A 26,661-nucleotide genomic window follows, 5' to 3' on the forward strand; every position below is an offset into this window, starting at 1 on the left:
CTCTTCGGTTTGCAGCAAACTGATAACAGCACCTATCACTGTGAGCCACAACCTGGCCCTCAGGCTTGGAGTCTCACTTCCAGGGGCGGAGGCAGGGGTCTGCTCCTGATACCTGTAAAGGGTTTGTATAAGGGAATGGGGGCAAGCAGGGCATGTTGCTGAAGGGACGAGAGGGAAATGGAAAAAAGCAGAGCAAGGAAGGCATGCGTAGCACACTCTTGGTTAAAGATGCACTCTGTTTTCATTTTAATACCCCCAGCCCATCCAAACCCTAACTTGTGATGGCCTATGGCTTCCAAATTCTCCAAACGATAAGTTGTCAAAGCCAAGTAATTGCAATATATCTCAGTAATTGCCATGTGTGGGCATACACGATACGGTAAAGTGGTTCACTGAGTCCTTGTGGTGATACTGCACGTTCGGAAAGTACATAAAATAGAGAATGGAAACCCAGCAGACCTGAGGCATCGAGATGGGTTTGAAAGCTGGCTTTGCCACTTATGGGCTGTGTGGCCTCTCTGAGTCCACGATTCTCTATCTGTAAAAGGGGAATAACAGTCCTCACGCTGCAGCAGGATCCTCAGACTAGGAGGGAGAAGAACCACAGTGGCTGAATGGAAAGGGACTCAGCGCCGAGCTGTTCAGAAGTAGTCACCAAGGAACAGCCACGGGCCAGCTTCCTATGACTCAAAAGTCCTGGGTACATGTAAACGTGTAAACCCTTGGAGGGTGGAGGGTACGGACAGTCGAATGTGGATGACTGTGTGATGGGGACACTCTGCCCACTGGTTTGGGTGGGAACCAGCTGGGAGCCACTTCACTGCGGATACATGTACCTCCACTGGGTGGATACAAGGAAATAAGTGTGAAAATATTTTGCAAACTGTAAAATCCACTGAAAACCCTAGCCCCTATGGTTTCATTAGTGTAAGTGGTTAACGCTCTCAGCTGCTAACTGAAAGGTTGGAGGTTGGAGTTTACCCAGAGGTGCCTTGGAAGAAAGGTCTGGCAATCTACTTCCCAAAAAAAATCAGCCATTGGAAACCCTACGGAGCACAGATCTACTCTGACACACATGGGGGCCACCATGAGTTGGAATCAACCTCATGGCAACTTTTTTTTTTTTTTTGTATTGTCTGGCGTTTCTTATTATCCTCCCATCTCTGTGTACAGAGTTAAGTCTGCCCAGGGCTGTGTGAGGCTCTTCACCACAGAGGCTCACAAGCAGCCTTTTGACTCCAGGGTCCACTGGCCTAAAGCAGAACAGAGGAAAGATGGCAAAGAATGAAGATTTAATTCTTTTTTCACTTTTCCTTCCAAGTCGGCTTTGCTGTGAGAAAGCTCTGGCAGAGCAGGAGTTCCCAACGGGGATTTAAAGGCATGTTCAAAGGAACAGCTGCCGCACCGCAGTTCTCTGGTGTCCCTGAGGTCCAGGAGAGCCGTCCTGGTTCTTTCAGCTTCTAGGCTGCGCCACACTTATAGGGCTTCCCAGGAGGTGAAGGAAGGAAAACCACACACCAAACCAGCTGCCGTTGAGTCGACTCCAAATCATGGCGACCTCGACTCATGACGACCCTGACTCATGGTGACCCCGACTCATGGTGACCCCGACTCATGGCGACCCCGACTCACAGTGACCCTGACTCACAGTAACCCCGACTCACGATGACCTTATGTGTGTCAGAGTAGAACTGTGCACCACGGGTTTTCAATGGCTGATTTTTCAGAAGTAGATGGCCAGGCCTTTCTTCCAAGGCATCTCTGGGTGGATTCGAACTGCTAACCTTTCAGTTAGCAGCCGTGCACACTAACCATCTGGGCTACCCAGGAACTCCGAGAAAGCAAGCTAGAAAGTGTTGACCTGCTTGGACACAGGCAAATGGCTTCCTTTGTATTATCCCTGATTAAGGAGTCAGGAGAGGGGGCACTGAGTCCTACACTTGGGGTCTAGGCCCATGATGCTTAATCATCAGCTCTCCCTGCGCAGGCTTGTTCGGTTCTACCTAAGACCTGCTGAGCCCGAATCTCTGGAGCAGGGGCCAGGAAATCCACACGTTTAATAAGGTGGTTCCTACACTAAAGTCTGAGGTGCTCTAATGAACATCTTTAAGGCTAACTGAAAGTTTGGTGGTTCGAACCCACCCAGCTGCTCTGCCGGAGAAAGACTGGGCCATCTGCTCCTGTAAAGTTTACAGCTTAGAAAACCTAAGGAACAGTTCTACTCTGTCACACGGGGTTGCTTTGAGTCGGAATTGACTCGATAGCACCTAACAACAACAATGAACGCCTTTACCTAAAAACAGTGATTTTTAAATGTTTAAACGTTTTCCAAATGAAATCCCAATAGCAAAATCAGAGCAGCTCTGATTTCATTTAAAATGAGGAGGAGAGGTTGAGAAGGGAGAGTGTTGACATGTCGTGGGGTTGTTAACCAATGTCACACAACAATGTGTATACTAACTGTTTGATGAGAAACTATGTTTGTTCTGTAAACCTTCACCTAAAGTTCATAAAAAAATAAAATAAAATGGGGAGGAGAGCTCTTCGGAGGGCATCTCTTCCCCTTGGGCTAACCCCACACCCTTCTGCTGAGCTCTGGGGCTCCTGGGAACATAGTGATGAGGACTGTTGTAAAGAGAGCATGGATTATATTCTCAGCAGATACGGATTGAGATTACCTGCCTGGCTCCCTCCCCCAGTGCCTTCCTCAGACGTTAAGTTCTTGGTCAAGGTGAAATCATGGGACCTCTCTTGAGTGACTCAGAAGTCTTGTGTCACCGTTGGCCCCTTACTTATCTTGTGGCCAAAACTTCTGTTGTCTATCTGTAACCAAACTCCCACGTTATATCCTGTCCACTAACTAGGTGACTTCTTGCTTCTCTGAATCCAAGTTTGTGATTATACGATCTCCCAGCACAGTGACCCCTCTAACCATGGGACCTGTCCTCCGGTGTGCCAACAGCTTGATGACTTCTCCCGTAAACCTCTACCTCACAATCTCTGCTACATGCTGTCAAGCCTCCCAGAAATCTGCTGCCTAGAAGGTTCTGGTGAGATTAAATTTGGGCTTGGGGCGAAAGAATACAGAATTCTGTATAAGTGGGTTTGAGATAGAAGAGTGGACATTGAATTTGTGAGACCAGACAATGTCACCAGACCCCAGTATCCCTGTCAGGAAACTTGCCTCTTACCTTGTCAGACCTTGTGGACACTGACCACTAATCTGGTCAACTCAACTTATAACCTACTATCTCTGCTACACTTCTCTGGCTAGACAGACTTCCTCTCACTGCCATCTGGGGCCACACTCTGAGGGGTGTGTTTAATCTCCAGGTTCCTTCCTTTCCTGCTAAATCTCACTCCACCGCACACCAAACTCCTGATTTTTCACTATGTATTTTCCACCCATTTGTTGAGTTGGCCCAGACCCCTGGAGCCCCCCTGCATGTCAGAGTAGAACTGTGTTCCATAGGGTTTTCAATGGCTGCTTCGTTGGATATAGATTGCCAGGCCTTTCCTCCAAGGCACCGCTGGGTGGACTTCAACTCCCAACCTTTCAGTTAGAAGCCGAGTGTGTTAACGTTTGCAGCACCCAGGGACTGTGCTAAGTGTTCTCCGGAACAAATTGGTGACATGATTCCCTGCCTACACATGGACCAGGAAGAATATCCTCTCACTGTTAAGCTCAAAGGTTTTGCTTGTCAAGAATCACACCCTAATTAGATAGTAGACAAGCACTATTTTAGGTGAAAGGAAAGACATCACGCAATACAGGAGAGGTCAGCACAACTGGACTAAACCAAAAGCAAAGAAGTTTCCTGAATAAATTGAATGCTTTGAAGGCCAGAGCAGTGGGGCGGGGGTCTGGGGACCATGGTTTCAGGGGACATCTAGGTCAATTGGCATAATAAAATCTATTAAGAAAACATTCTGCATCCCACTTTGGTGAGTGGCATCTGGGGTTTTAAATGCTAGAAAGCAGCCATCCAAGATGTATCAGTTGGTCTCAACCCACCTGGACCAAAGGAGAATGAAGAACACCAAAGACACAAGGTAATTATGAGCCCAAGAGACAGAAAGGGCCACATAAATCAGAGACTACATCAGCCTGAGACCAGAAGAACTAGATGGTGCTCGGCTACAACCAATGACTGGCCTAACAGGGAACACAACAGAGAACCCCTAAGGGGGCAGGTGAGCAGTGGGATGCAGATCTCAAATTCTGGTAAAAAGACCAGACTTAATGGTCTGACTGAGACTAGAAGGACTCCAGAGGTCACGGTCCCCAGACCTTCTGTTAGCCAAGACAGGAACCATTCCCAAAGCCAATTTTTCAGACAGGGATTGGCCTGGACTATAAGATAGAAAATGATACTGGTGAGGAGTAAGCTTCATGGATCAAGTAGACATATGAGCCTATGCGGGCAGCTTCTATGTGGAGGCGAGATGAGAAGGCAGGGGGGACGGAAGCTGGCTGAATGGGCATGGGGAATACACAGTGGAGAGAAGGAGTGTGCTGTCTCGTTAGGGAGGGAGCAATACAGCAAGGTGTATGTAAGTTTTGGTTTGACAGACTGACCTGATTTGTGAACTTTGACTTAAAGCACACACATATACACACACACAAAAGAATCATACCCTACTAACTGGATGGCACAGTAATACCACATAGCACTAACAGCCCTTAGTTATTAGCTCAGAACAGGTGGGGACTTCTGTGTTTTCTCCATTGATGTAGCTCCAGCACCCAGACCTGGGCCTGGCACATAGTAGGAGCCGGACATTTGAGAATGAGTAAATAAATGAGTGCGTGGCACCTGCAGCTAGAGCCTTTGGCCAAAATGCTGATGGTCGAACAGATAAAAACGGAGCTTGAAGACGCTGATCTGTGTACCTTACGCACAACAGCCCACAAAGGTTTCAGAAAATAAAGGGACTTCCCATCACTGGGTTCTTTTTAAATGAAGGAAACAGCAAAGGTGATGAAAACATGACTGGCCCTTTCCAGGTGAGCTGGAGGGCTTTACTGCTGAGTCGCCCTTTCCTGCAAAATGTTGGAGAGGCCGCTGAACCTGAAGAGATAAAACAAGAGTGGGCAGGAGACATAAGCGACTGAACTCAGCCACAAAATACCCTGGGCGCTCTGAGGAAACCATCCCAGTGTCAAGGCATACTCTTGCTCTGAGCCTAGTCTCTAAATAAGGGTAAGGATGTATTTCCTATGCTCGTTACAAGATTATAACAAGGACTTAAGTGTCATTCAACAATATTTTATTGAGCAGTTTCTACACAGTCAACAGACTCTGACACCAGGTACCCACCGCCATCCAGTCAATTCTGACTCAGAGCGACCCTATAGGACAAAGTAGAACTGCCCCACAGTGTTTCCAAGGAGTGGCTGGTGGATTTGAACTGCCAACACTTTGGTTAGCAGCCGGGCTCTACGCCACGACACCAGACACTAGGTAGGCATTGATAAAAAGTATGTATGTAAGAGTATTATCTGCCGCTTTGATGACTAACGTGTGCCTGACCCCAGCCATGTTCTCTGCAATTGTCTTAGATGCATGTGAAAGCCAGACAATGAAAAAGGAAGAGAGGAGAAGAAGTAATTCATTTAAATTGTGATACTGGTGAAGAATATTGAATATATCATAGACTGGCAGAAGAAGGAACACATCACACTTAGAAAAAATATAACCAAGATGCTCCTTAGAAGCTAGGTGCTTATTTTGGACACGTAATCAGGACAGTCCAATTGCTAGAAAAGGACATCATGTTTGGTGAGGTAGAGGGTCAGCAAAAATGAGGAAAAGCCTCAGTGTAATGGAGTGACACAACGGGGCTCAAACATACCAAGAACCACGAAGATGGCGCAGGACCAGCAAACGTTTTGTCGTCATCAGTTGGAGCTGACTCAGTGGCAACTAACAACAACAACAATGTAAGTGTGATTTACAAAATACATATTTGAATATAAATGTAAAGCAGTGCCACTGCCCTCATTGGTACTGATAGAAATATCAAGTCAGCCCACAGCACCGGCGCAAAGGACCTTGGGTAATTACTTGGCTAATGCAGATTCCCGGGATCATTTTGCCATAAGGATGAGGAAATTTAAGAATGTGAGGGAAAGGTTTTGCTCTGGGATGTGGGAAAGGAGGTTGGGTTTGATGAAGGAATGAGATAAGGGGAGGGTTGGTGGTTTCCCTCAAATGATCTAGAAAAATGCCTGAATGTTTTTACTTTAATAGACTTGAAACTTGAGGTCTAGTTCTCAAAGACCTTGCAAAAGAATGAAACCGGTAGTTTAGTCAGAACAATCTAGTTACAGGGGAGAAATTCCTGTGATTAGAAAGAGCACTCACAAATTCTGAATCAACCAACTAGAATTTCCAAGGAAACTGAGGTGATCCAAATGGGAACAGATCAAGCCAGTTCTGAAGTTTTATTGTTTTTGTTGTTCTATTTGTTGTGTTTATTATCACATTGGCTGCACTAGCAGTAATTCAGGTGTTCCTGATGTGTGGGTGGTTTTTTTCCCCCTTTTTTTATATGAAGGAAACTCCATCCAAAGGTATTCACCCTTTTTACCTTCTAAACCATCAACTACTTATCATACTGACAAGAAAAATTCCAACTAAAAATACGAGAATTACAAGACACAGATTGCTATGAATATGTTCAGCTCTGAAGAGTCCAACTGAGCAGACCTTAAAATATAGTTACAAGAAAAATATTTAACTTGATTTCAAGAGCTTTATTCTTTAGAAGATAAATTCATGACTTTCAGATATAAAACAGAATATTTGCTCCTGGACTAATATCACTACTGCCCCCAAAGAATGAAAAAGCACTAAATCTCTAATACTGTTCACTATAGGGTCGTTATGAGTTGGAATCAACCAGATGGTAACAGGTTAAAGGCATTCAGGGATCCTAGGTGGTGCAGTGGTTAAGTGGTGGCTAACCAAAAGGTCAGCAGCTGGAATCTACCAGCAGCTCCTTGGAAACCCCATGGGGCAGTTCTACTCTGTCCTATAGGGTTGCTATGGGTTAGAATTGACTCGACCACGATGGGTTTTTTTTCTTGTTTTTAAGGTATTCAGTGGCTGTTGGCATGGACCAGGCATTTAGGTTGGCACCTTGGCATGGCTGAGAGATTCAAGTTCGGAAGTCAGAGGACGTTGTTAGATGGTCTCCAAGGTTGATAAGGTGAATAACCACGAAGGGAATGTGGAGAGGAAGGGGCAGGAGGCAGTGCTTTCTGTGGACGGTGAATGAGGGGGACCTTTTCACTTTTGTTGGAGCCCTGGTAATGCAGTGGTTAAGCTTTTGGCTGCTAACCAAAAGGTCGGCAGTTCGAATCCACCAGCCACCCCTTGGAAGCTTGTAGGGCAGTTCTTCTCTGACCTATAGGGTCGTTATGAGTAGGAATTCACTTGATGGCAAAGGGTTTTAAACACTTTTCTACACGTGTTTTTAAATGAACTGACAGAGAAGCCCCAGCAATTGGTGAAATGGAAATTTTCTGGATATTTTGCTTCTCTTCAATAAATTTTTGAGTTCTAACTAAGAAAACAAACTGTCATGTTACAAATAATACAACTTGTATTTCAACTGGCTGGATGCAAGAGAGCAAACTGCTTTATAAACAATATTTTACAAAACTCAAGTAGTACTTTCTGTGACTTAATTCCCGTTATTATTAAAACTCCTTTAGTGTTCAATGAAAATATGAACAGATGCCCTTTGTAAAGGGACAGCAGTGCCTATCCAACTTTGAAGTGTGTAGACCCACGAATCCAGCTATTTTTCTTTTAGAAATCTTTCCTAGAGAGTGTGCGAAAAGATATATGTGTGCGTTAACGACATTACATTACGGCTGATACCGAAAATTATTCCTGATCAGTCCTGCTGACAATAACATCCGAGTAACACGCAGTACGCTCACTGGCTCAACCCTTTTGTGAGTATTTCACAACTTTCTAAATGAAGACTATTATGCTGCTGATTTATAATAAACCTTACTTGCCTTCCTGAGATTAAAAGAAGTGATACATGCTTAAATTCTTCAATTTCTCCAGTTACTACTTCATTATTTCACAAGAGGCAGATGTGACTAAATTTCCTCTGGGAGGTGAGTGTGTTTATTGTCTTTATAACTCGCCTTTAAAAAAAAAAAAAAAGCTTTTAAACATTTAACACTGTAACGTCCCAGAAATGAGATCAGCCGTGTCTATTGCCAACTGTACTCTTTCTGGAAGGCCTCATTGTGCAATCACTCTAAGCAAACAGCTGACAGAGGATGGAGTTAGTTAAACGTGTACCTGCCACCTTGTTTCCATTTAAATATCAGTGCTGTGAGATTTCTATAGCTTGAAAGATGCTTCAGTGTCTGGTAGGACAAGCCATTTATAGCGTGTTTTGTTCTGGAGGCCTGTTGGTGGATGGAAACCCTTTGTTCCTTGATGCAGTCAATTTGAACGGAGCTGACAAGCTTACAGCTCCATACCGAGGTAGGAAAATGCCACCATTGTCTGGGAGCTGACGGGGCTGTTTCTTCAAGGCAGTTTAAATCATGAGAAAGACAAGTTAAGAACCACATGAGCCAGACCAACAGGGAAGGCGCCCACTTCCCACTGGGAGGAGCTCCACGGTGTTTTCTTAATGAAATCTAAGGAGAGGACCTCGGGTGATGGAAATCTTTGTGTCGGCAACTGAGAAAGGCGAGAACAAGAGCCAGCAGTGGAAAGCTTGATGTTGTGGATTGAACTGTGACCCCCAAATTGTATACCAAAATCCTGGCCCCTATACCTGCAAGATGAGGCTCTGGGTGGTACAAACTGTGAAGCGCTGGGCTACTAGCCAAAGGGTTGGTGGCCTGAACTTATGCAGAGGTGCCTTGGAAGAAAGGCTTGGCGATCTACTTCGGAAAAATCCACCATTAAAAACCCCATGGAGCACAGTTCTACTCTCACACACATGGGGTCACCGTGAGTTGGAATCAACTAGATGGCAACTAATTTTTTTGTTTGTTTTGTTTTGCACCTGTAAATATGATTCTGTACAGAAACAGGTTTTTTTTTTGTTTTTAATTGTTGATGTTGTTTTTATGTTAAGGAGTCGAAATGGTTAATGCATTTGGCTGTTAGCCAAAAGGCTGGAGGTTGGAGTCCCCCAGATGCACCTTGGAGGAAAGGCCTGGCAATCTACTTCTGAAAAATACGCCATTGAATACTCCGTGAAACCCATTTGCACTCTGACACACATGGGGTCATCGTGAGTCAAAGCTGACTCAATGGCAACCAATTTGCTGGTTGCCCAGCCTCCTCTCCCCCCACCCACGGCTTCCCTTTATGCCCAGCCACATACTGACTCCTGCTGGCCGTTCTCTGTATACACACACCGTGCTGCCGCCTGGTCTTGCCTGTACTCTTTGCTTTTCCTCTGACCAGGATGTCTTTCTCCACTTTGCCTCCCCAGGGAACTATTTATCATCAAAACCCTATTCAAGCATCACCCTATGAACATTTCTCTGACACCTTCCTCTGAATAAACTGGGTGCCTCGCGTCTCTTCTATCATTGCGCAGCATGTTGATTAAATGACATTCATGTTTGCCTGGCACAAATGGGGTGACCAATAAACACTTGCTGAACTAGCTCCACATCTCCCGGATGGGCTCAGAAGCAGGAAGTTTGTGCAAATGACGTTCTAGCGATTCCTAGGGCACTGTAAAAATCTGGAGCGAAGAGAACATTTAAAAAGAAATGGTCCATCACGACCCCAACGAAATGCACAAATACCAACTCTCAGGCAACTAACCCAGGCAAAACCCTGAAGCTTGCCTGGGCCAGTGAATCATCCTAGAGAAAAAGAAAAGATTGAAGAACACGCTTATATGGTTGGAAGGAGTTGTGCTTACGTTTACATGGGAAATAAAAGACTAAAATGTACTGCGAAGTTGCCTTGGAGATGCCACGCAAACATAGACCCATAAATGCTATCCTCATTCAAGCACTGAAAGCAAGGACACCTTATCTGCTGTACTAATGAAGGCAAGATGAATGGGTGAAGAGGGTGTAGGATCAACAAAACTGAGCTCTGGTCCTGGGTCATTTGCTAGGTGAGAAAACAGGAAAAAGAAGTACACCTTTTGGAAAAAACCTTTCAATAGAAATATACAGAGGCCATGCAACGTCTTAGTTTGGTATCAATCAGCATGGCTGTTTAACGTAACTCAATGGACCTCATTTTCCTCTTCATCCACATAAGCCCCAAACCCCACTGAGTTCCAACTTTTCAGGGCTCAATGTAATGTAACAATATCTACATACAAGCACATTTCCTCACTGAAAAACATAAATACGTATTTTTCTTGGTGTGCCTTTGACTTAGAAAACATGTTGATTGAGAATGTGGCTTGGAAATGGGGACCTCTTGTGCAGGGTGCCTGTATTTTTTGCCAAGGCAGCAATACCTCGGGATTCGACACTCTCATGTGTCTAGTTCCCATCTCTAAAAATATGGCCGTGACATTTCTTCCTGACCTCTAGCTGCCACAGGGAGAACAGAAGTTGCGGGTGAGGATGCTCGTTACAGCCACGAACATCTTGAAAAAGAACAAACACTCACTGTAGCAATACCGCGTTAGCAACCCTGACACTGCTTGGGGCTTTAAAAAATCAAGTTTTATTAGGGGATGAAGCTCCCTGTTTCCATGATGCCGGATCTAGCAAACTAGGCGAGAACTTGAAAAAGTAGCACTACCTATCTTTTCAAAGCACGCCTTTTACAAAACATCTTTTAATAAAAATACACAAAGAACACAGGTCTTAGCTTGGTAGCAATTAGCATGGTGGGAGTAACAAAGCCCAGTTTATCTCATTTTTTTCTTCACCTCTGAAACCAAAACTCCTCTGAGTTCTAACATTTCATGGACCAATATAAAGTAGCAATATCTATATATGAGCACATTTCTGCACTGAAAAACTAGTCTAACACCAGCTGAAAGGCACACCCAACAAATGTAACCCACTGAGAAGGGGTTGCCATGACTCACTGGCAGCTAACAACTAACAAGAAGGTTTCTATCTTCTCACTCCCAGCACTGTATCACCCACTTGAAGAATATTACATAAACTGGGTACATTTTGTCCTTATCCTAAAGAGTGGTCTGCTTCTGCTTCTTTAGAGAACCCTAAGGGAGTAGACAAGGCCTTCCCCACCTTCCATGAACTGTGGCTCAGCAATTTGCCCAGAAACAGTGTTCACAGCAGACTGGTATGTGGATTCAAATTGGTCCAATTCCCAAAACTCTTTTATTTCTTTAGAAAGCAGAAACAAATATGAAATCACCTGTTATCCTACCAACTTGATAGAAAAACTATTAATATTTTAGAGAATTTCCTTCTAATTTTTTTTCTGCACGTAGGTTAATTGTTAAATTAAAAAATTTTTTTTTTCACAGTTGTAATCAAAGTGTGTTATAGTGCATTTCATTGGAATGATGACATTGTCAATGGTGAGTTATTCCATTTTTTTTTTTAGATAGCACCAGAAAGAAAAATCGGTGTCAATTATTTGATGCCACTGACTGGGAGACATGTCAGAGACATTAAAATGTACATCTTTGAATCAATGACCTATTCTATATTAAGAAGTCCCTGTTTGGTTTGGGTGTGGTGCAAAGAAGCCCTGGTGGCATAGTGGTCAAAGTGCTTGGCTGCTAACCAAAAGGTTAGTGGTTCAAACCCACCAACTGCCCTGTGGAAAAAAGATGTGGCAGTGTGCTTCTGTCAAGATAACAGCCTTGGAAACCCTACGGGGCAGTTTTACTCTGTCCTATAGGGTCACTATTAGTTGGAATCAACTCAATGACAATGAGTTTGGTTTTTGGGTCGTGCAAGTGGTTAACATGCTTAGATGCTAACTGAGATGCTAACTGAAAGGCTGGTGGTTTGAGTCCACCCTGAGGCACCTTAAAAGAAAGGCCTGGCAATCTACTTCTGAAAAATCCGTGACTGAAAACTCTCTAGAGCATAGTTCTATTCTGACACACACAGGATCAGCACGAGTCAGAATGGGATCGAAGACAACTGGTGTTCTGTGCACAGCCCACATGCACGTGGCCCACCTCCTACTTGGGCGGGGTGAGGACAGCTTCGCAGCACAGGGGACCTGGGTCTCTCCAACGTTAGTCAAGGGGGGACTGGGCTGAGAGGATCCCTACAAAAGGGAGAGTTTCCCTTGTTGCTCTTTGTTACACATCTTTGCCTTGCACACAGTAGGCACTCAAAAAATACCTGTTGGTTGAGTAAATAAATAACAAAAGCTTGGGAAGAAATTCACCAGATAGAAGAAAGTAGAAATTACCCCAGGCCCAAAGAATGATGGGAGGCCAAGCTTTGCTGAGAAACAGGGGGTTTGGATAGCAGGAGAAAGGTGGGCTACTCCTGAAACGTCACCCATTGAAAACCCCGCGGAGCACAGTTCTACTCTCACACATATAGGGCTGCCGTGAGCCAGAGTTGTCTTGACAGCACCTGGGTGGTGGTTATGCTTAGGGTGCAGGGTGGGGGCATGGGAAGAGGGTGGTCAGGAGATGGCTGGAAGTTTGAGCTAGAGCCAGGGGCCCTGCTCCTCAAGGTCTTTCCCTTCCTACTGCCTGCCCCTGTCTGTTCACTGCCTCCTCTTCGGCTGTCCAGCCCCTCACTGCGGTGTTCTTACCCAAGCCCAGCTCCACAGTACTGCTGGGTTCTGCCATCTTTGGGACTTACTCATACCAACTCACACGTGGTTTGAATATTGACTTAGATTTGTTTGGGGGACATGATCCGTGAATTTCAAGTGATAACTCACATGGAGCAAATTCAGGAGTCAGCAAGAGGCTGATGTAGGAAGTCATATTTTTCACAAGAAGCTAAAACATTCAGTTTAAAGGGATGGTAACCCTTCTGTTATACAGAAAGTCTGACTGCCCCAGGGGATTAAAAGTCTATGTGTAGCTGGAGTCTATGACTTGACAATTCAATCTTTTATGGATCTTCACTAAGACATTTGCCCGAATCTGTATAACAGGTTAAAAGAAAACAAAGACAAGGGAATAGGTCTCCATGTGTGTGCTACGATAACACATAAGGAGATGGGCACATTTTGAAAACGACTGTGATTTCTCTTGCCTTTCCTCCCTTCCTCCCTCCATCCACCTACCACGTGTCTGTGAGTCTTTGCTACATGTGAAGAACCTTGCTAAGTTCTCTGAGAGCTACACCGATGGAGCAGAAAATTCTGTCCTCAGAGAGAAGCTTACAGATTAATAGTGAAGATAAGTTTAAGACACAGATATATATGTTTCTGGGATGAGTGACCATAGGTATGATCAGAGAAACACAGGTGATGTGCAACCCAAGTTTAGAGTGTCCTCACGCCCCCACCCTGCACCCTTAGCACAGCCACCAACCAATTGCTGCAAAAAGTCCACTAAGTTGAGGAATTATCTTGAGCCGGGGGGATCAGGGAAGGCTTCAGGGAGGAGGTGGCATTTCATCTGGCCCTTGAAGGATGGAGAGGATCTGGCCATATGGAGATGGGGGCAAAGGCGTATGAGAGGAAAAGCAAGAGAACTCTGCTGCTCCCTTTAACAGGCTGCTCATTGTTTAGAAAACAAGGTGCTGTTGCCAAGGCCTCTGCCTGGAGCAAGTAGATCTGCTAACGAATCATTACCTTGGGTGGACCACCCTGGGGTGTCAGAAGTCCTACCCGCCTTAGGGCCAAAGCTAGGAAAACAGTACAGGATTTCATGACTACTAAATGTGAAATCGTAGAGGAAAGCCATCCACGTCTAGGCTGGGTGTATAACAGAACATCTGAAATCCACAACTGGTAACTCAGAACCTTGATTAAAAACAACAGCACTTTTGAAAACTCAAGGGACTGCCGGGCGTCACTTACCGTGGACATGGATGCCATTTGGTTGAAAAGAAGAGTTTGCTTCCGGCTGGTAGGACTTCAGGTGGGACCCTGCTGGCTGCTGGGGCTGGGGAGGCTGGGTTCTCTGCAGTATTGAAGAGGGGGCTGGTCCTCTCTGGGGACTGATGTGGTGTGGAGATAAAGCAGAAGGCACAAACCTGAGAAAACAATTATAAGAGAAAGCATAAGGGCCAAGACAAACTCCTCAAAGCCAGGTTCTAACGTTCTGTTCTGCCTATAAAAGGAGGGTGATAATCCCTTTGAAAAAAAACCTTTAGGACTTTTCTCTCCTCCTTGTAACCCCTAAAACCTTAACTGAAAGCTTGGCGGTTTGTGTGGGAGAAAGGCCTGGCGATCTGCTGCTGTAAAGATTACAGCCCGAAAAACCCTACGGGGCAGCTCTACTCTGTCACACGGGGTCGCTGTGAGTCAAAATCAACTCCATGGCATTCAACAAGGACAAAATCTCAACTGGGATAAAAAAAAAATAGTGAGTGGATAAAAGTAACCCACCCAAGGGAAAACCTAGAGAGAGTTTGGGTTTGTCAAGCTTCTTAAACTATGTTTCAAATATTCTGGGTTTGGTGAAATTCAAAGCACATTTGGCTAGGCCCTTATTCTGCTAATTTTAAAATCCGTTAGCATCTTAGGGGAAATTAATCCATATGTTTCTGATTCATTTACACGTAGCTCATAAATGTTTTGTAAGACATAGTCAATGTCCAAAAAGTGTTACAAGTCTTTATTGTAAGTCCCTCTAATCCTCTAATTCTCTTTAAACAATCCATTTTCTTTTGCCAAGAATAAATTAACTTACACCTTAAGGGTCAAGTGTGCTTTGAAACCCAGAACCCAAGAGATCTGAGAGGGTTCTACACTCAGCAAAGAACACTCGCCAAGGGTGTAACAGAACTGTCTTCTGCAGTAGCATGTGCCAATGGCAGGAAGACTATCGGTAGTTTTCAGGGCGGGGCAGGGGGCATATTGCTGTTTAAATACGATGACACTGTCCAGTAACCTGAGACATGATATGGATAATCGGACACTGATCTTCTAATTGTAGGACAGAATTGACAACATCTGGCTCACTAGGTTTAAAAAGATAGTTTATACTTTCTAACAATGAAGGGGAGTCCCTGCAAATGGCGAACGTGCTTGGCTCCTAACCATAAGGTTATAGGATCCAGTCCACCCAGAGGAACCTTGGAAGAAAGTACTGGGAATCTGCTCCCCAAAAATCAGCCATTGAAAACCTTATGGAGCGCAGTTCTACTCTGACACACATGGGGTCGCCATGAGTCAGAATCGACTAGACGGCAACTGGTAACATTGAAGAGAAGCTGTACTTGTGTCATGGATTGAATTATGTCCCCCTCCTCCCCCAAATGTATCAGTTGGGCTGGGCTATGATTCCTGGTGTTGTGTGATTTTCCTGTATGTTGTAAATCCTGCCTCTATGATGTTAATGAGGGAGGATGGGCAGCAGTTGTGTTAGTGAGGCAGGACTCAGTCTGCAGGATTGGATTGTGTCTTGAGGCAATCTCTTGAGATATAAAAGACAGAAGCAAGCAAAGAGACGGGGGGGACCTCATACCACCAAGAAAGCAGCACCAGGAGCAGAGTGAGTCCTTTGGACCTAGAGTCCCTGTGCCTGAGAAGCTCCTTGACCGTGGGAAGATTGAGGACAAGGACCTTACTCCAGAGCCAACAGAGAGAGAAAGCTGTCCCCGGGAGCTGACACCCTGCATTTGGACTTTTAGCCTACTTTACTGTGAGGAAATACATTTCTCTTTGTTAATGCCATCCACTTGTGGTATTTCTGTTACAGCAGCACTAGATGACCAAGACAACTTGTGTAAACGATGTTAAAATTTTAGCTATGTCCACAGAGTATCAAAATGATACTCAGCTTGCCAGTTCAGTGAGGGTCTGGGGAAGTGTGGTGATCAGGGAATCCATCAACACAGTGAAATGAATGACTTGTTTTACTGGTATTAGTTACCGTCCAATTGACTCTGACTCATGGCGATCCCATGTACAACAGAACAAAACATTGACCAGTCCTGTACCGTCTTCACGATTGTTGGCATGACTTGAGTCCATTGTTGCAGCCACCATGACCTCTGAGTGTCTTCCAACCTGGGGGGCTCATCTCCCGGAACTACATCAGACAATATTCTGCTGTGATCCATAGAGTTTTCACTGGCTAACTTTCAGAAGTAGATTGCCAGGCCTTTCTTCCTAGTCTGCCTTACTATGGAAGCTCCACTGACACCTGTCTACCATGGAAGACTCTGCTGGTATCCGAAATACCAGCGGCATAGCTTCCAGCATCACAGGAACACGGAAGCCTTCAGAGTACAACAAATGACAGATGGGTGGTGGAATGAATTGTTTAGTCTCCACAAAAAGTCCACTAAGCTGAAAACTTTCAGCTGACTGTTTCTCACACTGTGCAGAAAGACAGACTCTGTTCTGTACCAGTGCATTTAAGTCACCATCTGGTTACATCACTTTCTTTACAGGAACGAGTCATTTCACTTTGCTCAGCTTTTGTGAAGGGCCACAAATGCTAACAAGAGAGGATGAACCAGTCAAGTTTTTCAAGTAACTTGCAATGTTTTGAACTGGAATATTCAATAAAGCAGAGCTTCTCTGTGTTTACTGGAAGCATGAGAAAACCATAGGACAAAGTTCCACGTTGTTTTGGTTTTTCCTTTGCTGAGGTATGGTAAGGCTATGTAAGGAGCTTGTATCGGGATCAAGATGGGAGGATCTGAACTAGTCAACCACTAGAGAGAGGCAGAGGTGGTCCAGTGGCAGACTTCTCACCTTCCAGGCGGGAGACCTGGTTTGATTCCTGGCCAATACACTTAACGCACAGCCACTACCTGTCCATCAGTGGACGCTTCTGTGCTGCTACGATGTGGAGCAGATTTCAGCAGAGCCTCTAGATTAAGGCTAGGAAGAAAGGTCTGGCAGTCTACTTTTGAAAATTAGCCAATGAAAACCCTATGGACTCCAAAAGTCCGATCTACAACAGATCATGGGGATAGCCCAGGACTAGGCAGCATTTTATTCCATCGTGCATGGGGTCACCATGAATCAGGGGCAGACTCAAAGGCAATTAACAATACAAACAACCTCTACAGAAAAGAAGTCAAGGGACGCTTAAACAGACCAGCTGAATTAAAATGCCTACTCAGTCAATAGTTTACATCTCCATTCTTCTGGAAGGGAACAGTAACGATGTGTCCTGAGCTGGGCAAATATATATTTTCCAAGCATATCATCTCAATAACTGGAATTATCCTGAAAAGATGTACTGAATGGCTTTAAAAGAAAACACAGCAAACAAATCCTGGCACTGCCCTGAGAACATCTAGTAAAACTCATGTGCCAGGATTCCTCATATGGAGGCGATTTTCCTGGGGAACATGTCCTTAATATATGTCACAAGCTGCTGAGCTTGGAGCCGGAGGGAGACATAGGAATTGTGGGAGCACAGACTTCAGGGCTAGAAGGAGTCCACACGTCCACCCCACACCGGCATCCTGGAGGCAGGGTGCCTGCCCCTAAAAATCTTCAGGAATGGAAGAGGGATTGTTTGAATTGTGAGGCTGTGGATATCACTGCTAATCTGTCATTGTGACTTCTCTATTGCATTTTTTTGGCAAAGGTCCTTAAAGTGCTCGGCTGCTAACAGAAAGGTCGGTGGTTCAAACCTACCAGCTGCTCTGTGGAAGAGACCTGGCAATCTGCTCCTGTAAAGATCACAGCCTAGGAAGCCCTATGGGGCAGTTCTACTTTTGTCACGTGGGGCACTATGTGTCAGGACTGACTCATTCACACACAAAACAACAGCTACCAAAAAGGGGTAATAGTCAACAAACTCAAAAGAAGAGAATTCATTTGAGCATTTAGGAGTCATCTATAATGTCACGTCCATACAATAGATCCTATATCTATCTATATATTATATATTTACATATAGATAGATTCTAGATAGATAGAGAGGTAGACAGACAGGTAGATATACAGGTAGCTGCTGTCCGTTGGGCTCTGACTTATGGCAACCATATGTCCTAACTAAACATTGCCCGGCCCTGCATCATCCTCAAGATTGCTAGCATATCTGAGGCCACTGTTGTGGCTCTTGGGCCAATCCATCTCACTGAGGGTCTCTTTCACTGGCCCTCAACTTCACCAAACATTCTAAGCAAAATAAATAGACAACTTAAAGTAGGCTTTGATTTGGGAAGGGAAGAAATAGTAGAAAAGTTTTAGCTTTCGCATACATAGAAAAAAGCTGAACGGGGCCAAAAATGATCTTCGTTATCTAGACAATTGCCAGGAACAAGGACATACATAACTCAGCACTAAAAAGTCCAGCCTTAGAAGTGAGTGCATAAATATGATAGATTTTCAAGTACAGCACATAGAATCAATTTTGGTACTGCGTCAAAATGCTAGACAGTATTTATCTGACACTCTCTCAACCTCTCAATTTAAATTTACTTTTTATAACTTGGTTATTCATTAACCAACCCATGCTGTTGTTGGGTACCTTCGAGTCCAACTCATAGCAATACCATATGACACAACAGAACTCCTCATGGAGTTTTCTAGGCTGTTATCTTTATAAGTGCTGATCGCCAGGTCTTTCTTCCGCAGTCACTGGGTGGATTTGAACTGCCAACCTTTCAGTTATCAACCGAGCTCTTAACCATCGTGCCACCAGGGCTTCTTGGAGTGGAAATATAGCAAATTAAAATCTGGGGTGAGGGTGTGGGAGAGGAGTGGAGAAGGTGGAAGAGGGTCCTACTGTTTAGAGGCAAGGCTCCTGGGAATGCCAAAAATAATCACTGGCACCTCAGAGCAAAAGTCATGCCAGAGAAGCCACATAAAAGTTAAAAGAATTAAACTGAGCAGTCAGGACAAATTAGTGAAGAAATAAACAACCATACACATTTACTATACAGAAGCTTACTATGTTTAAGACATAAAGGGTTCTTACTATAGGTGAAGTTTGGGTGAAGGCCTCAGATTCCCATCTTCTAAAAGTCCTCACCTACTCTCCAACCCCGTTTCTTCAACACACACACGCACGCACACACACACACACACTATAACGAGTATGGTCACAATGTTGTTGTTGGGTGCCTTCGAGTCAATTCTGACTCAAAGTGACCCCACGTGGCAGAGTAGAACTACCCCATAGGGTTTTCTTAGCTCTAATCTTTATGGGACCAGATTGCCAGGTCTTTCTCCCATGGAGTCGCTTGATGGGTTCAAATCGCCAACCTTTCAGTTAGCAGTCAAATAAGCGCTTAACTGTTACACCACCAGAGCTGCTTATAGTCAGAATACTTGGCCCAAAAAGTTTTTTTTTTTTAATCAAAAGAAGGTAAAGTAGAAATTTTGATGCTAAAATTAATAAAAAAAAAGGTAGTTACTTTTCTTTTTCTTCTATGAAATATCTCACTCCCCAACTCCATCAGGCCAAGATAACATCACTCTGCTAATCCTGAGTTACAGCAGCGTCCAAGAGCCAAAGAAAGACTTCGGAAATCTTTTCTGGGCCCGATCCTGCCCACCAGCCGCAGCTGACAGTTCACAACTTTCACTGGACATAGCTCTCCAGGCTCTAGCTTTGGCTTTTGATACGTCTTTGAAAAAATAAATGATTGCTACGTAAACATGCACATAATATAAGAGGGAAAAAAAATCACTGCTTACCAGAAAGAGATCACACAAGAGGAAACCAGACAACTGAGTCAACCATTTCCACTTACTTAGTGCAGGAGTTTGTATATTCTTAGCATGAGTAACAATTTGGGCGAAAAACAAGAAATTGGGAAATAGGTTTCAAGGGCTTATAAAAGACACTGCGCAAAAATATGGAAAGGTTTCTGCAAACATTCATACTCACCTAAGAAAATGTCGGATTATTCGGGAGGTACTGCTTGGCCACGGATTATTGGGGGTACTGCTTGGGCACAGATTATCGGGGGTATTTCTTGGCCACAGATTACTGGGGGTACTGCTTGGCCATGCTCCTTCTCTTCCATGCCCTCCTTTGCTTTCCCTGCTCTCACCCTCTCTGATCATTGGGTTTCCCGACCTTGCAGTGAGGTCGGCTAGGATCATAGAGATGGTCTTTCCTCTCTTACCATTGGGCTTCCTGACCTTGCAGTGAGGTGGGCCAGAATCATAGCAGTCATCTTTCCCCTAAATGCAATCCTCGGTCTTAAATTATTTCCCAGAACAGGAGGTCCCAACCAAGACAAGTAGAACTGGTGAGGTTTACATGCAGCTAAACTGAAAAAGGAAGGAGAAGCCGGTGGATGCTGTAGAAGATAGGTGGCTTGGGAATCAAACCTACTGGGGTTTGCTTCTGGCTCTGTTCTTTATTAAAGATAAAACAGAAAACCAAACCCATTGCCATCAAGTTGATTCTGACTCACGGTGACCCCACGTGTTACAGAGTAGAACTGTTCCATAGGATTTTATTGTTTTCGAAAGCTTACACTGGAAATTAGGTTTCCATTTGACAATTTCTATACAAATTGTTCACTGACATGAGTTACATTTTCCACAACGTGTCAACATTGTCTTTAATTTCATTCTGCCTCCATAGGGCTTTCAATGCTGTAAGCATTATGGAAGCAGATTGCCAGATCTCTCTTCTGCAGCACCGTTGGGTGCGTCTGAATGCCAGCCTTTAGGTTAGCAGCTGAGTGCAAACCGTTTGTGCTACACTCAGGGACCTATTATTACCCCACAAGCCAGAATTCCCACATTTCCTAAGAGCTTGGCAACGATGTCTTCATTGACCTGAAATTCCTATTCAATTCAACAAAGTCTGCTGTGCCAAGCTGTCTGCTCTGTCCCTTACTGGCTGGAAAATCTTGAGTAAATCCCCTAACTTCTCCTCACCTCAGTCTTCTCAGCTATAAAATACAAACAATCTCAACTCTCATTGAGGATCATAAATTCTGACTGAGGTAACACATTCATTTATTCATTCAAGAGGTATTTATTGCCTCCTCTCACTGCCATGAGACCAGAAGAACTGGATGGTGCCCGGCCACCATTACAGAACATTCTGTTCAAAGATTCTATAGAAGAATCCTGATCACAAAGGGGGAAAAAATGCAAAACAGAATTTCAAATTCTCACGGAATCTAGAATTTTTGGAGCCACAGAGGCTGCATGAACCCCTACAACTATTGCCCTGAGATAATCTTTTAAACTTTAAATCTTAAACCAAAAATATCCCCTGAAGTCTTCTTAAAACCAAATGATAGTTTAGCTTAATTAGTAAGGAATGTCTATGCTGAGCACTGTGCTCTTTTAAGAACTATCTACACAGGATCAAATGACAACAGCAACTTGATAGATAGGAGCCTTAGGGGACAGTTTCTGTGAATGGGGGAGGAACAACTCAGAGAACGGGGCTGAGAATGGTCACACAACTTGACTGTAATCAATGACGCTGAGTTGTACATGCAAAACTTGTTGAATTGGTGTATGCTCTGCTGTGTAGATTGTCAACAAAAAGAAAAAAAAATTATTTAAAAAAAAGAGATATTTGTTGAGTACCAACCATGTGTGTGGCACTGTTCTAAGCACCAGGGGCAGGGCAGCAAATGACAGGTGTCCCTGTCTTTGTGAGTGAGGACAGGCAGGTGATGAACATCCTGAAGTACACAAACTCTGTCTTGGGCTAGAGGTGATGAGGTGAACAATATGGAGAAGAAGAATGGAAGGGACAGGATGGGGGTGGAATGTGGCTAGTTTTAAATAGGGGCATGGAAGTACTTAAGAGAATGAAGGTCTGACGCCCTTCGGATGACCGATACACGTTCACTGACCGGCTGATCTAAAGATAATGTACACTTGAGGCATCTCTGACATTTACATGCACCCAGTGCTGGAGAGCGACAGAAGACTGTGGAGCCAGCCATGCATAGTAACACCTATAACCCAGGGCCATCCAGTCGATTACGACTCAGACAGACCCGCTAGGACAGAGCAGAACTGCGCCATGGGGTTTCCAAGGCTGTGATCTTTACAGAAGCAGACTGCCACATCTTTCTCTCCCAGAGCGGCTGATGGGTTCAAAATGCTGACCTTTCGGTTAGCAGCTGAGCACTTAACCACTGTGCCACCAGGGCTCCTTAAGAATACCTATGGAGTTCTTAAAGTAAAAAAATCTTAGGATCCTTTTTTCCCCTTGACCATACAGATTTGGATACGGATATGGGGGGAGGCAGGGTGGTTCTGTGGTAGAAGGCTCACCTTCCAAGTAGGAGACCTGGGTTTGAGTCCCAGCCAGTGCACCTCATGCACAGCTACCACCTGTCTGTGCAGGCTTGCATGTCACTATGATCCTGAACAGACTAAGGCAGACTAGAGAGAAAGGTCTGGCAAACTACTTCCAAAAACCAGCCAATGAAAAACTCTATGGATCACAATGGTCTGATCTGCAACCAATCATGGGGATGGTGCAAGACGGGGCAACATTTCCTTCCGCTGTGTATAGGATTGCCATGACTCGGAGCTGACTCCACTACAGCTAACAACAGAATTCAGATATGGAAACTAAGGCTCAAAGACAGTAAGGCATGCACTCACAGGCTAACTTTCTATTTCTAAGGGTGGTCCACCATGGGCTCACGTTCGAGTCTCATTTCTTGGCACAGGGTTCCCAGTGAGTATCCCAGAATTCACAAATACATAGAATTATAGAATGTTCTAGCTGGGAGGGGCACAGGAACACCACCTTATTTGGATGAAAAAAAGGAAGTCCCAGAGAGGTGAACTGATACGTTCCAAGGCTCACAGTTCATTCTCAAGACATCTCTTCATTCCCATAAAGTAGGACGAGCTTGCGGAAGATGCAATGCATGGCGGAGGGGTGAAATGAGGGAGAAACAGGAGATGGTTCTGGGAACATCCGAGATAAAAATCCTTATCATGGCTCGTGGGGATGGCGGCATCAGCAGCCCACCGCCTTCAAGAAATCTGACAACCAGAGACATTGCCCAGCTTGCTTTGGTGAACTGCTCAAGACTGATCCAAGGGTCCTTCATGTCTAAACTGGGCTTACACCTCGAGACATCTCGTTGCATAACTCCTTCCCAGGCGGGCTCTCTCCTCTGCCTATGAGTCCAAAGCAATCCTATGTTATGTTCAACCTGCCATTTTATGTCTTCGAACACAACGTACTGATAGACTGTGCTGCAAGCCAAACACATACCATAAACATGTCTTTCCTTCCTTCTTTGCTGCCCTACAGGTAAACGGCTCTAGCAAGCAATGTGGGACTGTGTGTTTTAGCACTGCCTTGGGAGTTAACACTTTGAAAAGAGGAACTTAAGCGTTTCCACGATCAGATGGATTAAATGTTGGTTGATGTACACTTTGGATGGTGCCCCCGTTCTTTTATGGGTGCTGTAGACTTCCCAAAGAGCGGAGAATGCATTGAACAGCTTGCCTCACTATCTTCACGTGAAAAATCATATTGATTTGCTGCCAGGGAGCAGAAATAATAGATACAAACTGGTCTGTGGTGGATTTGGGGAGGTGTTGGTTAGTCCCCCAAGGAACTGTGAGGTATCACCCACGGGGGTTTTAAAATTCATCTGTGAAAACTAATCAATGAAAAATGGCTTTAGCAGTTGGCCAACTGCGGCGTGGGCGGGGGGAAGGAATCCTTTTCAAAACCCAAAAAGAAAAGCAGTTTTAAGGATTTCACATCTGATTGAGCAGCTGAAAAGAAACCCCCAACGATAATACCCGACTTTGTATGGCCAGACAGCGCTCCAGTTTAGAAGACTTTACTGGTCTTTATAACGATTTATGAATCACTTCGTGAATTCCTGGCTGACTCATCTGGGTGACTATAGTATCTACTTATACTTCCCTTCTGTCTCACAAAAGAGACACTTGGACTCAGTTCAACCCAGATTTGTCCCCGAGTGAATCACAGCACGTTACTGGGGGAACTGCGAATTGAATTCTGTTCCTGAAACAATCAAGTCCAGCTTTCAATAATGCAGAAACGGCTGCTGGGAAGTGTGGGTAAGTGAAACACTGTCTACCCGGGCAGGCCCCAAGGAGGCCACGGGCTGTATGGCCACCAGAGGACTCTGTCCCAAACTAGCCAAAGAGCTGAGTCCATCCCTTGGGAGGACTGAGTGTCTCTTTCTCCTTCCCCAAGGTTGGGTGAATGTTAACTGCAAATAACTCACGAGGGAGGACAAGACCAAGACTCGGAAAATGATTGCTCATTCCTCCATAAAGCATGGCAAAAGGAGAGCTGTGAAGTTGGTGTTACAGACTGAATTGTGTCCTCCAAAAGATAATGTACAAGTCTTGACCCCTGTACCTGTGAATATGACCCTGTTTGGAAATACGTTTTTCCTTTGTTCTGTTAGTGAGGTCATACCAGAGTAGGGTGGGCCCTAAACCTAATCATTTCTGAGTGATGTCTTATAAAAAGAGCAGAAGAGACAGAGAGACACACACAGAGGAAGGAGGCGCCATGTGAGAACTGTTCTATAAGCAAAGGGACGCCAAGGATTGCCAGCAGACAGCAGAAACCAGCAGAGAGGCCCACATAGGGAATCGATGTAGCTGAGACCTGATTTGGATTTTAGTCTCCAGAACTATGAGGAAATAGATTTCTGCCACCTACTTGCAGCATTTTTTCTTAAGGCAGTACTAGGTAGCTAGGAGAGTTGTGTTCATGTGAAATGATCACCAAGAGCTTTGAATGAAGGCTCAGGCATACATTGTGACGAGTGTGTGTTTGTGAGAGACAGAAAAGGAAGAGTATTCTGGGGGCAGTATCTCCACTTGGGCAAGATGCACATTAAGAAAACAAAGTAATCAGTGCCCAAGGCCTGGCAGTGTATTTTTCTCTCTAGAAAAGCTGAAATAGAGCCCAGGGCACTGCACTATTTCCCCCTGTAGAAATGCAAAGGGAGGAGGGAAGGCTAGCTTGTATGTTAGAGGCATGAATTATGCAGGACACATTTTCACAAGGAGCCAGAGTTTTCCGGGATTTCTTGACGGCAGAATTGGCTGTGACTGAGTTATTTGTCTATTTCAGAATCTGACGTGATGAGGAGAGAGGGAAGAAAGTCTGATTCTGCCAACTCCTCTTTAAAAAAGCACCAACCAGAAGAAAATTTATCCAGAGTGGTCCTAGACGCTGGATGGCAAAGTTTCTACTATGGAAAAAACATCTGCTATGATATCATCCCATGGGCTGCTCTGAAAAGGTCAAAATAAGGGGATCGACTCATGATCCCGTAGCAAAGGGAAGAGTCTTTCTTTTGCCCAGTGTGGTGTTAGGCATAGCGTTTAATCTGCTTTGTGATAAAATGTGTTAGATGAGAGGAAAATATTCAGAAGAGAGTGTAATGAGAATGTCATGCAAGAAATGAGGATAAAAGTGTTATTTTGTTCTAAACATAAGAAACCAAACCCATTGCCATTGTGCAGATTCCGACTCATCGCGACCCTATAGGACAGAGTAGAACTGCCCCATAGGGTTTTCAAGGAGCACCCGGTAGATTTGAACTGCCAACCTTTTGGTTAGCAGCAAAACTTATAACCACTACGCCACGAAGGTTTCCAAGGGAGGTTTAGGTAGACAAAAAAATGACTATCCCATCCCTTTCTCATGGTACTCAATTGCAAACATGAGCCTTTTGAAGACAGTAGCACTGAGAACGTCTAGAACCCACTTAAACGCAGCACTCTAACCAAATTTATCAGATGCCCATGGCAGCGACTGCCAAATGAGACCTCCAAAGTAAATATAATCCGTAAATTTGTAAAGAAAGTAGCTGGGTGGTGGTGTGGGCATAATAAACAGGTGCTGTTTATTATGCATTTTTTTAATCTGCAGGAAGTCAGGTAGCTGTTATCGCCACAAAGAAATATTCTGCACCTTCTCTTGAAGATAGAATTCAATATTTGGCTAGAGCGATGAATTGGAAGAAACGGCATATATTAAAAAAATTCATAGTCGGAGAAGGGTTCTTGGCTTGGAAAGACATTAAGTCCTCGGCTATTTGCTGCCATTTGTATCTCTAGCCCCTCATACGGCATTACGCAGAGGAAAGTATTTAAGAAAAGTTGGCTGTTCCTGTTGATTGTACTGCCAGTTCTATAGACTTGGCTCTCAATTCATTGCCAAGTGTTGTTTCCAGGTAGATGATACATTTGCCCCATTGAAGCCAACCTTCACGTCTAGTTAGATGCCCTATCTGCGCGGTTGGTGTAAATATCCAGTTGGATGTTACGTTTGCCCAGAGATTAAGGGCTGCTGGGTCTGAGGGGGAACATCTACTGAAGGGAATGATCCTAATCACTTATTCTGAGAAGAATGATTAAAACAAAGAAAAGTTTTGCTTTCTTTTTCTTCTTGTAACTAAACAGAAAAGCAACCAAAGATTATTTCTCAGAGAAGGACTCAAGGAGACTCATCTCAAGGAACTCTGTCTCTTGGTTTCTGCTCTCCTCAGTAGTCTTCCAAGAGTCTCCTCCCCACTGATGGCAGACATTCCTCACCTGGAAAAAAGTATACAGCCTCTCAGCAGCTAAGTCTCCCAACTATCCCCAACCAAATGTGGGAAAAGACCATGTTGATTTCCTGATGACGCTGTTA

General features: G+C 44.5%; 1 protein-coding gene across 2 annotated transcripts in view; it reads right to left on the bottom strand.

The window, feature by feature from the left end:
* GLIS3 (GLIS family zinc finger 3) overlaps positions 1–26,661 on the bottom strand; it is a 571,612-nt gene that overhangs the window by 21,365 nt on the left and 523,586 nt on the right. For both annotated transcript variants that reach the window (XM_003420476.4, XM_023539428.2), the window contains exon 9: positions 13,956–14,131. In XM_003420476.4, coding sequence (XP_003420524.1) covers positions 13,956–14,131 — 176 coding nt within the window. The remainder of the gene's footprint in view (positions 1–13,955; positions 14,132–26,661) is intronic.

Source organism: Loxodonta africana, chromosome 9 (assembly GCF_030014295.1).
Source record: "Loxodonta africana isolate mLoxAfr1 chromosome 9, mLoxAfr1.hap2, whole genome shotgun sequence".
NCBI classification, from domain to species: domain Eukaryota; kingdom Metazoa; phylum Chordata; class Mammalia; order Proboscidea; family Elephantidae; genus Loxodonta; species Loxodonta africana.